Source organism: Eretmochelys imbricata, chromosome 1 (assembly GCF_965152235.1).
Source record: "Eretmochelys imbricata isolate rEreImb1 chromosome 1, rEreImb1.hap1, whole genome shotgun sequence".
Classification (NCBI taxonomy): domain Eukaryota; kingdom Metazoa; phylum Chordata; order Testudines; family Cheloniidae; genus Eretmochelys; species Eretmochelys imbricata.
The window spans coordinates 253,098,479-253,114,368 of NC_135572.1; the positions used below are offsets into that span (position 1 = coordinate 253,098,479).

General features: G+C 43.3%; 1 protein-coding gene across 1 annotated transcript in view; it reads right to left on the reverse strand.

The window, feature by feature from the left end:
* PKP2 (plakophilin 2) overlaps nucleotides 1-15,890 on the reverse strand; it is a 54,870-nt gene that overhangs the window by 3,375 nt on the left and 35,605 nt on the right. The window contains exons 7-11 of the mRNA XM_077807521.1: nucleotides 7,831-7,948; nucleotides 5,154-5,315; nucleotides 4,469-4,642; nucleotides 3,637-3,790; nucleotides 1,802-1,991 (exon numbers count right to left, since the gene is read on the reverse strand). Of these exons, the coding sequence (XP_077663647.1) occupies nucleotides 1,802-1,991; nucleotides 3,637-3,790; nucleotides 4,469-4,642; nucleotides 5,154-5,315; nucleotides 7,831-7,948 (798 nt within the window). The remainder of the gene's footprint in view (nucleotides 1-1,801; nucleotides 1,992-3,636; nucleotides 3,791-4,468; nucleotides 4,643-5,153; nucleotides 5,316-7,830; nucleotides 7,949-15,890) is intronic.

The following is a 15,890-nucleotide window of genomic DNA, read 5'->3' on the forward strand; positions in this document are numbered from 1 at the left end:
TGATATTCCCAACAGAGTAGCCTGAACTCTCCACCTCTAAGGGGTATTCATTAAGGGTGAAAGACACTGCAGCACAGTGGGCCCATTGAAGGCCCTCTGCACTAGTTAAACCCAATATTAAGGGTTAAAGTGGGGCTTTAGTTTATGGACAGTCCTGGGTAAGCCCCCTGCACTGAGGTGAATTTCACCCATATGAGAGAAGGGCTGGCACAAAGAGAATTATTCATATAAAAGACCTAATCCTCCAACAGATGAATTTCCTATAATATAGGGTACGCCTACGCTGCTGTGGGGGAGGTTTAGATTGGATATTAGGAAAAACTTTTTCACTATGAGGGTGGTGAAACACTGGAATGCGTTACCTAGGGAGGTGGTAGAATCTCCTTCCTTAGAGGTTTTTAAGGTCAGGCTTGACAAAGCCCTGGCTGGGATGATTTAACTGGGAATTGGTCCTGCTTCGAGCAGGGGGTTGGACTAGATGACCTTCTGGGGTCCCTTCCAACCCTGATAGTCTCTGATTCTATGCTCGCTCCTTACAGTGGCTGATAGACTACATACGTTGCACATCCCCCTAGTACAGGTATAAAAAGCAGTATAGATAGTGAGACACTGCTTTAGGCAAGCAGAATAAAGATACGCCTGAACCCTGTGGGTATGTACCTTACTTACACAGCTCTCTACATGCCCTAGCAGTGCCTCCCCTGTCTACACCACCAATTTTACCAGCAGAGTGTCCCGCTGCCTCCCTGCTGCCGGAGCCTTTCCCTGGTGCGTTTCCCCTGCCAGAGCCTTTCACTGCCACATGCAGCAGTACACACTGCACGTGCACACACGGTACACACTGCAGGTGGACACTGCTTGCTTTTCACTGCTGTGGGTTTCTACACATGCCCTACATGACGCCATCAGTGGTATGCAGTGGAGACACAGCCCTAGCATATTACTAAGGCTATGATTTAGTCATGGGTATTTTTAGTAAAAGTCATGGGGTCATGGCAATAAACAAAAAGTCACGGCCCGTGACGTGTCCATGACTTGTATTATAAATACCCCGACTAAATCTTTGGTGGTCTGGGGGGCTCCAGGGTGCTGCAGGTGCTCGGAGTGGGGGACGCTCCGGTAGACACTGCTGCTGCTCTGACACACCACCGCCGTTGCTGGGAGGGTTGGCCAGGGCCCTGCCCTGCTGGGGGGACAGCCCAGGACCCTGCAGCTGCTGCCGCTGATGGGGGGTGGCCCGAGGACCTGCTGCAGTTTTTTGTGGGGAGAGGGATGGCCTGGGGCCTCACCGCTGCTGCTCTGGGGTGGGGGAGGAGGGAGCGGCCTGGGCCACAATAGCTGCTGCTGGTGGTGCGTCGGCCCGGGATGCCACTACTGATCCCAGACCATTGCTCCGGGGCAGCGCCCAGGACCAGTTGCCTGGTGCATCCGGAGCAGCGGCCGGTGTGGCTGGCCCTGGTGCCGTCCGAGCTGCAGCTGTTGTGGTTGGCCCTGGGGCCACCTCAGTTTCAGGCAGCCCTGGGGTCAGCCACACCTGCTGCTGCAGAAGTCACGGAGGTCCCGGGAAGTCACAGAATCCGTGACTTCTGTGAAAGATTAGCTGCCTTACCTATCACCTTTTGAGGAGCCATTAAAAAAGACAGGGTAGAGCAGTTATTTAAAAAGGCTTCGTTGTTTTACCCAATGTATTTGATTTGAGTCACACTACAATTATTATTTAGGCTGTCTATTCCTTTAAGCTTTATTCTTTCCAATGGTGCTGCTGCTCTTTTATCTTGGGGGGAACTTGAAAATGGCTTACTTGTCACTCATGCTGATGTTCATTATTTTTGGTAGGCCATCTGTATTTAGGAGAAGCCGTGCATTCTGGGAGCTGTTCTGGGTCAAGTTGTACAAGGCGTAGCAGACAGAAGCTATGGTCTCATTGGTAACATCTGACCCTTGGACAGAGTCAGGAAGTACGGAGACCAAATCTGGTAAGACGTTTCTGGCTAGAGGATGAAAGGGAAACAAAGAATTCAGCTACAAATGTACCATATATTCTGCTTTGTATAAGCAACACACGAATACCAGGTTTACTCCACCTATGTTACTGGGTGTCTGCTAACAGGTGGGCTGCCACTTCATAAGAAAGTTCACGGTGGTATTTTATAGCCAATTGTGGGTATAATGATGTCTAGCTATAAATATTGTTAGGCTGATATTTCCTCCCTACAGTGTATTTTGCAGCCCCCCAGCCTGAGGCAGAAACATGTATTATATTTTACTCCAACCCATCCAAGCTGGGAACACTTCACTAACTTTCAATTAATTCATGTAACTTATAAAATATTTTTGTACTAACTGTGCAAGGTGTGATGAATATAGCATAAATGTTAGCGTAGCAATTCTGAACTGTGAGGTATATATATTATGGGCCTGATCACAGGAGCTACTGAGCTTTCTGAACTCCAATTCAAGGCCCTGATTTAAGAATGTACATAAACCAATCCTGATTCAGGAAAGCACCTAAGCATGGGCTGAACATTAAATGTGCTTAAAGTTATGCATGTGCTTAAGAACCCTTTTAGAAAAATGATACTTGAGACCAAATCCTAACTTGAGACCACATCAGTGGGAGTTCTGGATACTCAGCACTTCTCAAGAGATGCATAGCAATATGCAGCATGGATCCCTACAACAAAATATACTCAAGTTATTGGGTTAAATGCTGCACTGGTACAGTGGGTAAGGAGCCTCCTGGGTTCGTGTTTCTAATCATGTCTATTACAGTAGGGCCTCAGTTATTCTCAGTGACTGAGAATGGGGCCCCACTGTGCTAGACACTGAGGAAACACAGAGCAGTAGATGGTCCCTGCCTGAAAAGCTTCCGATCTAAATAGACAAGAGACACAGGATGGGGGGAAAGGATAGAACACACAAGTAGCATGAACAACGGCCTGATTCTACACACACTTGCATAGATTTTACACAGTGTAATTCTACTGTGCCGCTCTTAGAGTGGCGTTATGAGAGCTCTCCCATTGACATAATAAAACTAGCTCAACGAGCGCCAGTAGCTATGTCTCTCGCCGACATAGCTCTGTGCACACTACCACTTTTGCTGGCAAAACTTACGTCACTCAGGAGGGTGTTTTTTCACACTCCTGAGTGACAAAAGTTTTGCCAACATAAGTGCTAGTGTAGACATGGCCTTACACTAGTGCCAGTGGGAAGAGGCTGCAATGCCAGCATACTGTGAACTTGACAGCTAGTGGCTATACTCAAAGCGCCAAACATAGGGATTAATTACATCATGGTAAACCTATGAGTGTGTGAATTACTTTAAATGCAAGACTATATTCCCTCTCCAAAACTGGACTGATTTAAGTTCTTTCATTTACCTTTTCTGAAAAGATATGTTGAGAAATACAGAATACTGTTAAACAGAGAGAATCTGAGCCTATGTTCCTCACTTGGGCAAAACCTATATTTTAGTCAATGGGACCTTTACCTGAAAAAAGACTGCAAGCATTTGGCCCTAAATCTGTTAAATCCACTAATCCAGTCTTTTCTTAAAAAAAAAAAAAAAGGAAAACTGAAAATAGAGAAGAAACAGAGATAAAATCTGAAAGAAAACATGAGTCCTTTGCTCACCTATTTCACTCTGCAGAGAGGCATTACGAGATAAGTTCCTGAGCAATGAGACAGCAGTCCTCCTTGTACTTGGATTGCTTACATGCAGCATGTATCGAATACTCTGAAGGCCATTTGTCTTGTGGACAACAGTATGAGCGGCTGAAAATGGCATCTGTCATAAGGCACACAACTCTAATGAGCAATTGTTATGACTCTACTGCTGTATAAATAAACATCACATTAAGTTATCTCATCTTTTGAAAAGTGCAGGCAATGCAGTTACGAAGGTCCCTATATATCATTTTCAGGAATGTTTGAGATATTAGCCCAGACCCTGAACTAAGCAGAAGCTGGGACAGAAGAGATGGGTGATGTAATAGCAGCTTTAAATCACTTTTGTACCACCTGATCCTGGGATTGTTTGGCCAGTCGGTGGCGTACACTAGAAAAGTGATGACACTTTAAAAATACTTTGGCTGTGGGTGTGCCAGAGGGAGTTCTCTGCTCTTTGGGGAAATTCATAGAGAAATAATTATACTATTAGAAGAAAAAATGTGTTACATCCTAATTATTTTCACCCATGTCTTCCTCCCTGTCCCAACGAATTAGCTTGTTACATAGAAGGAAACACATACAGAGAAGGAACAGCCCCTTAATGTGCCAAGCAGAACGTATCCACAATTCTGAGCCTGCTTCCCCACGTCCATAGTCTTAGATTCTTTCTTATTGATCAATTCTGTGAACTTGTAACTTCACAATGGGGGTCTGAGCTCAAAGCTGTAAACATCTCATATTGCAGCCCTAGTCTCCACATTTCTAAATTAAAGAAAAAAGAAACAGGATGACTCACTGGTCCACTGCCTGCTGTGAGGTTCTGGAGAGCTCCCAAAGATGCTTCTTGAGTGTAGTCTCTTGTACTTTTTGCTATTAAGGAGATATAGATCCTAATAAGTGTGGAATGCCAGAGTGATTCTACACCTTTGGGACTGCTCTTTTCCTCGGGTAGCAGAGTATCTTGTTGCCTCTAAACATGTAAAGAGATCCAACTTTTAGAACTGAAGACCTTATATGATCCAGCGCTCCGCAATCTAGAGGAGGCATTCTGTAACTGTAGCCTGATTTTGCTTTTATTTTTAATAATGTCAATCAGGAGTAACCCCACCAACTGAAATCAACAAAATTAAATCAGTGTAAAACTAGTGTACAATCAGAATCAAGTCCATTGCTTGGATCTTCAGACACCCAGATATAACAAACTACAATATGTTGTGGACTCAAACAATGGTTTATAAAAGATAAGTATTTAAAAATATTGTGACATCAGACTTTGTAATACTAACAGCAGTGGGTCAGAAACCTACATGCTTCTAGTGAAGTGTCATTCATCTGAAATGAGTTTGGCTGGCTCACCCTGCCAGACAAGTCATTAACCCTGAAGAACCCCAGGTCTATTGCAGCTGTCATTAGATCACCATTCGCCACCAGCCACACTAGATCTGCCTAATAATTCAAAGTATAATAAATTCACACATTACCACTTTTGCTTTCCTGCTGCGTGTTCCAAAGCACCCCAAGATTTTATCATTGGTAGGAGTATTTTTTCTTTGTATATAGATGTTCTGGGCATAACTGCTAGGCAGCTCTGACTCTAGCTGGTAGGAAAGGTTGTGAAGAATGCACACGCAGTTCTCTGTGGCCTAAAATAATGAAGAAGTAAATGTCATTATAGCTCTCTGCATGTGTCAAAGAGACAATACAGACATGGGAGGAATGTTTGATTCAGGATCTTACATGACCAACCTTTAGTTTCTGGTCGCCTAAAGAAGAACTAGACAATAGTGATTAGGCCACCAGAAACCACAGGTGCTTTTGAAAACCCCACTAAGTACCCATCTACATCTTTAGGCTTCTAAATACATTAAAAAAATCTAGCTCTAAATCACTTTTTAAAATATGGGACATTTTAATATATTCACTTAGGCATTTTTGAAAAGTTTACTCTCTACCTATGTGTTATCCTCAGAGGACACAATGATAAATCCCCCTATGAAAAGTGTCTTATCTGACATTTCATCTCTGCTAAGTGAAAATGTGGTAGTTGCTTCACAATCATTTCTGCATACAGTAGAACCTCAGAGTTACAGACACCTTGGGAATGAAGGCTGTCTGTAAGTCTGAAATATCCGTAATTCCGAACAAGACATTATGGACTTCAGCCACTGAGGTGCGGGGGAGGTTGGGGCTGCAGCTGCAGGGTGGGTCAGGGCTCCGGACAGGGTGGGGAGGGTCAGGGCTTCGGACCCTTGGGAGCACCAGGTCTCAGGGCTTTAGATGTGGGGGGAGTGCTGGGGCTTGGGGCGTCAGCCCGTGGCTCCATTCCCGGCTTCTGCTGCAGGGGTGAGGGCGCTAGGGGTTGGGGCTCCCCACGGCTCCACTCCTGGTTTCTGCTGCAGTGGGGGGGGGGGGCGCCCTGAGCCCCAGCACCCCGAGCCCCAGCACCCCCCGCTGGGCTGAAGCCAGGAAAGGAGCCAGAGGGCTGAAGCTCCGAGCCCCAGAACTCCCCCCAGATCTAAAGCCCGGAGCCCTGGTGCTCCCCTACTGTGACGTTCTATACCCAGCACCCCCACGTTCATTCTTATAAAATGATTGTGTGGTATCCAATGCAAAGTTTGTCAGGTCGGGTGTCTTTGGAAGGCTCATGATGCACTGTGCATTGTTGTTATAGGCTCTGTCTATACTACCGTGGTAAGTCGACGTACCTTAGGCCTTACTCTTAGTACCTTACGATATCTTACTCTTCTCGTCAGGGGTAGAGTACAGGGATTGACTGAAGAGTGATCTGCTGTCGATTTGTCAGGTCTTCGCTAAACCTGCTAAACTGACCACTGGAGGATCGATCTCAGAGCGTCAATCCCAGCTGTAGTGTAGACCTGGCCTATTTGATGATGTTATAGTAACTGTTGTTATAGGTTGTATTTTCATGTATATAGTTATGAGGCTGAAAATGTGTCCTCACGGCTTAAAGCAAGCTCAGGCAAAAACTCCCCAAGAGCAGAGGGGCAGTTCACACCTCATCAGGGCATATATGGGACAAACCCAGCCCAACCTCACAGGAACAAAGGACACTGGCTTAGGTAGCAACAAACCATCTGTTGGACTCTTGAGTGAGTCACCCCGCTTCCTTTGGTCAGTTTGGGACTACCAATGCTCACCTGACTCTGAAGGGGGTAGGGGGTGCAAAGCCAAGGGGGAAGAAAGGACATAATAAAAGGGAGAGATGTTTTCCATGCTCTTCCTCTCTTTTCCACCTCCATTTACAGACACCACACCAAGCGACTGAAATGTCGATCAACGGGGAGAGCCTGGCTGAAGAGCAATCAGCCAGCCTGTAGTGACAAGCATCTAAGTTTGTAAGAACACTGAAAGTGTTAAGATCAGCTTAGAATGCGTTTTGTTTTTATTTCATTTGACCAAATCCGACTTGTTATGCTTCGACTTATAATCACTTAAAATCTATCTTTGTAGTTAATAAATGTGTTTGTTTATTCTACCCGAAGCAGTGCGTTTGATTTCAAGCGTGTCCGAGACTCCCTTTGGGATAACAAGCCTAAGACATATCAATTTCTTTGTTAAATTGATGAACTCACATAAGCTTGCAGTGGCCAGTGGGCATAACTGGACACTGTAGAAGACGTAGGTTCCTAGGGTGTGTCTTGGACTGGAGATATTGGCAAGTGTCATTCGGTTACACAATCTAAGGGGCAACTTACATGCCAGAGACTGTGCGTGAACAGCCCAGGAGTGGGGGTTCTCACAGCAGAACCGGGTAAGGCTGGCTCCCAGAATCAAGGATTGGAGTGACCTAGCAGATCACGGTCCAGATAACACCAGAGGGGAATGTCACACCCGCCCAGAACCCTGACCTCCTCACCACCCTGGAGCTGCAGCCCTAACCTCCCTCTCCCCAGCTGAAGCCCTGAGCCCCAGGGCTAAAGCCCCAAGACAGTAAAGTATCTACTTTTGTTTGTTTGTGTGTGTCTCAGCTGCTGCCTGATTACTTCCGATTCCACAGGATGTCCAGTTGACCGGTAAGTCCGGAACTCTGGTGTTCGTATCTTTGAGGTTCTACCGTATCTCTATGAATTGAATGGTTTGGTTGTTTTTCACTCCCAATTAGTTCTGGTGCAGAATCCTTTCATTTTGAAGAGATACCTTATCATCAGGCTTGTAGTCTGCAGTGGTTCCTTGGATGTAATACACAAGAGAATCAATCAATCCATCACATTCTCTCATCTTTTTCCTTCCTTCTGGGCCAGCAGAACTCATGTTTCTGTCCAGAAAGGAATACATAGGTAAGAAGAGATTTATATTGGTCACTTCCTTGTCTTCCTCCCACCCACTGGCTAAACAGTAGAAAAGATACTGAAGTTGTGGGGGCATGACTTGACTCCTCTGCTGGGTGTCACCAGATGTTGATAATCAAAAAGTCATCAGGTAACAAAAGACTCTGCTAATTAAGGTTGCCATCTTAAAACCCTGGAAGTACTCCCAGACAATATAGCATACTGTAGAAGGATAGGTGAATCTATTTGTATAGAATAAGACAGGTATTAAACCTTCGCCCAGAAGCTGGACCAACACTTTTTTTAAAGTTCGAACAAGTTTGATAGACTTTTTCCATTATTTAATTTCCATGTGCCACTGAGATTTCTAGTTCAGTTCAGGACTGTAAATGGATGTGTCAAAATATCAATGGAAAGATTATTTTAAGATTTCTGCCACAGTATGGCAGACCCCAAGTCTTGATAAGAGCATCCATACTTTGGGGCAGTTATCTCAACCAATTAAATCCTCCAAACCACGATCACTCATCTAGAGTTACACGTGATAAGAAGTTCTGCAACCTCTGCACATTAGTTATAAAATGTAGGTGTTGAATAATGGAAGACGACTCCCTTCTCCATACCCTGCATTCTACATACGTATTCCCCAATTCCACAAATTGACATAAAACAAGTTCATACTTCTTCAGCTCACTGCAATTTAAAGTCTTAGTTATGAGGCCAAATTCAAGTAGCCTTTCTATAGATTTTTTTTTAAAAATCCTATCATATAGCACTTAATAGAGAACTATATTCCAGCAACAGAATTTATTAGGCTGATTTAAAAAACCTATAGAATTTAATAGAGGATTCTATAGATTATTTGAACCCTATTGGCTTCACTCCTACTATATTCTAATTTCTATGTGTTTGTTCAAAGGGGTACCAACTTGGTTGGTGTCTAGATGCCACTGCAATACAAACTGCAAATTACATTAAGACTTTTCCATAAGGGTTGCCAGGAATCAGTAGTTCCTTTGGAGCTGAACTCCAATTGAGAGTTTGTTCTTCAAATTCACTTTCAGAGTTAATTCCATATTGTATTTCCTCTTTCCCCAGCCTCTCTTTCTACTTCCAGGTGGCTGAAAGCAGAGACCAGAGGCAGTGGTGGAGTCATGCTCTGTTCTTTTTGGGGTTTATTTTGGTGGCCCAGACATTATCAGAGTCCTTGTCCCAGCTCCTGTACTGGGACAGTGAACAAATGTATATTTCCCTCCTTTTTTGTGACTGCCCTTCACCGCACTTGGTGAGCAAACGAGAACCAGAGATTAATTCTGCTGCATAAGCAACTTCCCAAACTTAGTGAGTGTTGAAGAGAAGCCCACATCTCCTGTGAGTGTAAGGAGAGCTCAGTCCAGGAGGGAAAAAGGCCCAGAGCTTCTTTACAGCAGCAGCAGTGATAGGAATGTGGCATGAGGGAACAGGAAGTAGGCTTTCGCTGGAAGCGACAGCAGCAGTCTTGCCTCACCTCTTGGAGTGAGGAGATGAGCCACTTTTGCTGCTGCATGCAAAAGGGAAGCAGGAGAGGTGACTTTTGCTAGATCCATTGGGAAAGGCTCCCTTCCCTCCCCTATAGTCCCCACAGCGATGCTATGAAGAACTGATGGACAGGTCAGTGGCCAAGCACCTCCTCCTTGCTCACCTCACCTCCACGACCACCTGGTGAGTTTGTGGGCCTATCTCCTCATCAGCTATAAATCTTTAGTACCCCTTTGCTCCCACAGGTGAAAGAGAGGTGGGGGGAGATTTACACTCTCCTGGTGTCCCAATATAGGATCCTAGCCCTGATTCCCTGTTTGCTTCAAGGCCCCTTTACATAAAAGGGGCTTAAAGGCAACAAGTAGGTGTCTCCACCCCAGGGAATGCCCTCTGTGTAAGGGGCTTTGCTCAGAGGTGTACAGCTGACAAGGCAACTTTACACTGGCCTCCCCTGCTATCTCCAAAGGTAATTTACCGAGGGAATGGAGAGGTAGGGGACATGACCAGAGCATACTACTCTCTGGCTATTCTCTCCTTTCCATGGCCCATAGAAGCCTACTGGCAGTTGGACTCTAAGTCAGTCAAGCCCAGAGGGCTCCTGAAGAGTCCCAGAATATAGGAGTGCAAAGGCAGCTTAAAGCCATCTTTCCCTCCCTCCCCCATTCCAGCGCAGACTGCCCCTGAATCTGTGCTGCATGATTTCTTCTGCCTCAGAGATGACAGCTTTCAGTCAGATCTGTGGTTTGTGAGACAAAATCTTAACATGAACTACAAAAGTGATTTAAAAACCAAAAACTCCCCTTGAACCTGAGCCCCGAATGAACTACCAATTTATGGAGAGAGCAATGAGGCCAATAACTTTAAGATATAGAAATAAATGTAATGTGATCTGAATTTCAGACTGCTGGCATCATAAATCTAAGCCTCACTATTTAGGCCTCAGGCAGTTCTGCTGGGGAGGGGCCTGCATAATGCACCACATTTCAGGTTCTTTGTTGGAAAACAATATAAAATACAGTCTGATATCACAGTTCATCACAAACAAAGTAGCAAAATTTCCCTTTAAATGAATCCCTCACAATAAATTCATCAAAAAATGTTTACACAACCAGGTGGCAAATTACAATAGTTTAAAATTTTATTAATGCCATAAAGCTGATGAGCTATCACTTTAAAAGTTCCCTATTGTTTACGCATTGTAAAACAGATGTGGTGTTTTATATGTTGCCAATGCAATTCTCATGTTTTTTTGCCTCTGGTGGTATTCATACAGTTTAAACAAGGACACACTATAACTGCAGTTTTCTTTTCAGTCATGCTTTGTTGTTAGTATGCATAATTCTGAGTTCATACATTCCCTTGTGAAATTATACTGAGTAGAATTAATGCACTTGGAAATCAAGCTTATTCACATGGTGTCCATCGGTGTTGCTTTGCAATTTTAATTTTCCTCAGACGCAACACACTTGAAACAAGTCCTTTTGTCAGTTTACAGTTATGTCAACAGAGGTGTGTGTGGGTGTAACAGCCTTGCTTGTGCATATCAAAAATAGTTTCACTAGCACATAAGAGCTAAAAATATCATGAATGAGAAGCATGGAATTTCCATTACCAGCAAAGACACACAAGCTGATATGGAATTGCTCTATGCCACAGCATACTAGTTTAAAATCACTGCACAAAAAACCATCCGAATGTATGAATTTTTGACAGCAGCAGCCATAGTGCATGGATATGTAATACTGTCAGATCTTACAAAGGGCTAGAGTGCAGCCTTACAATTGCTGGCCAGGGCTGGCACATGGCTGCACTGCCTAAGGAGCAGAACCGAGAACAAATTATGATTCAGAGGCACAACTCCTCCTCTGATCTAGGGAGAAGTAAGTTATTTCATCCCTCCCTTTACTCTCCACTGTGTGCCCAGCTGTGTGTGCGCGTGTATGGCCATAGCTCTTTTCGTTCCCTACCACAATTTGAGCAGGGGAGTAACAGGGAGGGAAGAATTACTCCCCTGTACATGACCAAGTAAGGGCTGCGACCATCTGGCCCTAAGCAGAGTCAGGCCAGGTCAGAAAGTGGATGAGAGTCCTTCAGGGAGCACCGTGAGGACAGAGGATGTTGTGAATCAACAGGTGGTGCTTTTTGTTCTGAGGCTGTACTGAATCAATGCTGCAGTGTGCTGGCGAATTCAGGGATGAATTTAGTAACCGACTAAGGTGGTGGGCTGCAAGCTGCTGAGCTGGAAAGAACAGGGAGGAAATGAATGGGTTGTGAAGCTGGGTGGGAGACCAGAAAAAATAGCGATAATTGGAAGGAAACTTCAGAGGATGGAGATAATGTAAAAAGGTCCTGCTGCAACAGGGGTCAAAGAGGTGTAATATCATTACTAATTTATATTACAGTAGCACCTACAGGCTCCAGTCTGTTGAGCACTGTACAACCACATTTTGAGAGACTAAGTGACTCTTCCAAGGCGTGTCAGGAATTCTGAGTCACAACTGGGAACTAAATCCAGATGTCCTAAGCCCTAGGTCAGTTCCTTAAGCAAAAGGCCATCCGTCCTTTCAAAGAACTGGGATACATTTTGCTGTGGGACATTCCAGTTATAAAGCGACCCATAGGAATGATTTTAAAAAGCCAGGACTCCTCTGCTGAAATAAGAAAGATTGGCGGCTGTGGTATGCTGAGCACTAGGTCCTACACCCTAGGTCTGTGTTGTTTTAAACAAAGAATGAATTGGTATGGAGAAGGAGAAGTGGACAGTGAAGGGGGAATGAACATTCCAGAGACTATTAAGGTCAGCACACAGCTCTGATAAGGAAGCAGCCTTCCCACTCTGCAGTTAAGGAGCTCTGCCTCTTGCCTGGTTTGTGTAAATCTGCTTCTGCAGCAGCTCGGGCAGAACAAATCATCTTCTGTCCAATGCAAGGCATTCATCTGTTATTCATGAAGAACCCTTCTGAACAGGTATTTCATGCCAAAAGGGAGATCACATTCTCATCCGTGTTCAAAGTACAGCAAAGAAACACATGAAGTCTTGTGCTAAGAACAGGGTTTTGTTTTTTATATTAAAGGCAGAGCCATATCAGCCATTCACTGACATACCCAAGACCAGTGGTTCTTAAACTTTTGTACTGGTGACCCCTTTCAAATAGCAAGCCTCTGAGTGCAACCCCCCTTATAAATTAAAAATTCTTTTTAATATATTTAACACCATTATAAATGCTGGAGGCAAAGCGGGGTTTGGGGTGGAGGCTGACAGCTCGCGACCCCCCATGTAATAACCTCGCGACCCCCTGAGGGGTCCCGACCCCCAGTTTGAGAACCCCTGCCCAAGACCATATATTCAGTGTGTAGTGGCTACCATAATATTTCAGGCTGTGAGGCTACCCAACCCATCTAGTTCCACTTGTGGAATGAATGAAGCCAAAGCAGAGCAGAGTGCAGTACTTTCAGATCAAGAGAAAGACATGCAACATTACCTTTAAAACCCACAACAGTTTTCCTGGGTTCAATGCCAGGTCTGCAGCACTCCTTTCACTAACTCATCAAATAATAAAGCCAATTTTATCTATTTGCTTGGTTGTTAGGCAACACACCCTTTCTTTTGATTTACTCTGCGTGTTCAGGACACAATGCAGAAGTTGCTCTCAGATACAAACAATGCCATTGTGTCAGAAGCTCAGTGTTTGACAGCCACTGAAACATGCCTGATCATTTTCTAATGTTCAGCTTTATAACCAGCAGTATTTGCAAAAGGGAGCACACAATTGGAGGGGGATCACAAATATCACAGTAGGAAGGGATTTTGAAATTCTTCTAAAATCACAACCCACTATCACTCATATCACTTGCTCAGGGTAAACAGTGCCAATATTTTAACACTCAAAGCAAAATATATGAAAATCAGTTCAACCTTCATCCTCTGCCCACTCCCCACTCCTGCTCATGGGCCTGATCCTGGCCTCAAGATTGGACTTCTATGTTTCTCCTGCAATAATTGACCAAGATCATATACACACTGGAACAGAGGTGGTAAGCATTTTCCTGTATTCATTGCAGTGTTCTAGCTATTTGCAATGTTATCAGCTGTTGAAGGTGAATCTTGAATTTAGGACTTATCTTGTAAGTAAAGAAGTAATAAATTTTTAAATATTTCAATGTCAATTTTTAAAAACATTTTTCTTACTTATTTTTTGGCCTGCATTTATCTTCTGCAGCTATTCATCAAGAATATCTTCATGAAGATATCATGAAGAGTGTGTTAATTTTTTGAAAAGCAGCTTTGCAGTTCACCTTTAACACGAGAAATATGCCACGCATAATTTTTAGACTTCAAAGCACAGCTTTCATGCTGCAATACAGGCTGCAGGCTACAGACTTTAACAACATGAGCAACAAACATAGCAGTTATTACAAAAGAAAGGACTAATTACAGATTTATATTCTGGCAATGTATATACATTAAAACAAATTATTTGCCAGCATAGCACCTTCTGTGCCCTGTTTTTCACTGCATGACTTTTTTGTAGCATTTTCTTTTGGATTTCAGTGATCCTTTGAGCCAGATTCTCCTATATTTAATACAGACACACAGCAGGGGTAATTCCACTGTAATCTATGGGACAACAACAATGTTGAAGTGTGAGAGAAAAAAATCAAGACCATTTCTCTTTATCCTTTATTGAAAATGGACAATTTTATAAGGCTTGGCTTGGCAAGGATTCTAAATCTTATCAGAATCTTTTTTTTCCACTAAGAACTGGGTTACACAATGTGACAGGTCAGCCTTATTTGTGAGTTCCTCAGTACTTCTTGATCTCATTTTGGTCAGAAATACATCTTCTCGTGGTATTTCATTACACAAAAGTGGGAAGGGCAGAAGAGTGCAAACAAAAAGACTTTTGAAAAAAAGTTAATCAAAACACTTTTGATTCTGTGAACAGGTTTTGTAATTCCACTGAACTCTGTGGAGCTACCCCAGCGACGAGTTTGGCTCAATGTCCATTTTTATTTGATCCAAAACAGTTCACATTGTAATTCTTTATCCTTTACTAAGCAAATATCAAGGTTTGTTAAGTTGCCACAATAAGCTGTGTAAGACTAGTACCCGGCCAGAACTGGGAATAATTCTGTGCCTCTGCAACCTGGCTATGAAGTGGCTGTTCTGGGCTATATATGTAAGCAAATAACTAATCGAGCCTAAGATGACAGATGCCCATTGTAAAGGGGCACAACTAACAGGCATATCTCTTTGCATACACAAAGCTTTGGTACAGTTATAGGTGCCAGGATTATCTTTTTAGTTGTATGTACAGTACCCCATAGTAGACATTAACTAGGACACAAAAGTTTATACCAAGTAGTTAATATTTGCCTCAGTTTGGTTTTATAATCCTTCAAATAAAATGTCTTGCCTTTTATATTGGTTTATTATTCCTTAGAGCAGAAGTTAATTAGTAGTTAGGATATCTGTGGCCTTGCAGTGTTCCTACAGGAACAGAATCTTCATTGTTGAACATAAAAAGAAAAGGAGGACTTGTGGCACTTTAGAGACTAACAAATTTATTAGAGCATAAGCTTTCGCGAGCTACAGCTCACTTCATCAGTGAGCGTTAGCTCATGAAAGCTTATGCTCAAATAAATTTGTTAGTCTCTAAGGTGCCACAAGTCCTCCTTTTCTTTTTACAGATACAGACTAACATGGCTGCTACTCTGAAACCTGTCATGGTTGAACATGTGTCTGGTATAACCACGACTGCATGTTTGCTGTAAAACCATGATGTTTGACAAAGGAGAATGGCTTATGCAATACCTTTAGCGCAGCAGCAGTGGTTTCTGCAATATATATGCAACTATTCCACTAAAGGAGATCTGTATGCCAAAGCCAAAGAATTTGTTAACAAAACACACATCTGCAAGCTGATTATTTTCAATTAAAGACAAAGGAACATTTCTGTAATGTCTCCACCACGAAGGTGTGTCTCAGTGTATCCCATATCAGATTTAAAGAAAAAAACCAAACGCTGCAGACTGAAAGGACAGAGAGGAATACAACTGTGTTCACTGACTGTTCAGTTTTAACCTCCAGTTCTGACACACCTTAGGCTTCCATGGGCTAATTTTGCATCTCATCCATGCTCTCAATAACAAGTAAAAAGTCAGTGGCACAACACTTATCAGTAAGTAAGTGAGTAAGTGTTTGGTATAAAATTACTATAACTGAATAGTGTCTGTTTTACAATTCCTGGGTGAATAGTTTGTAAATTACTCATTTGGTTATTCAATGATCCTGACTCCTTAGAGTCCATGGAAAGACTTCTTTTACTTAGTACTGGATCAGAACCTAAACGCCCGATAGCTGAGTTCACAAACTAAATTGTTACCTATGGTGATTCTTTTCAGTGGGCT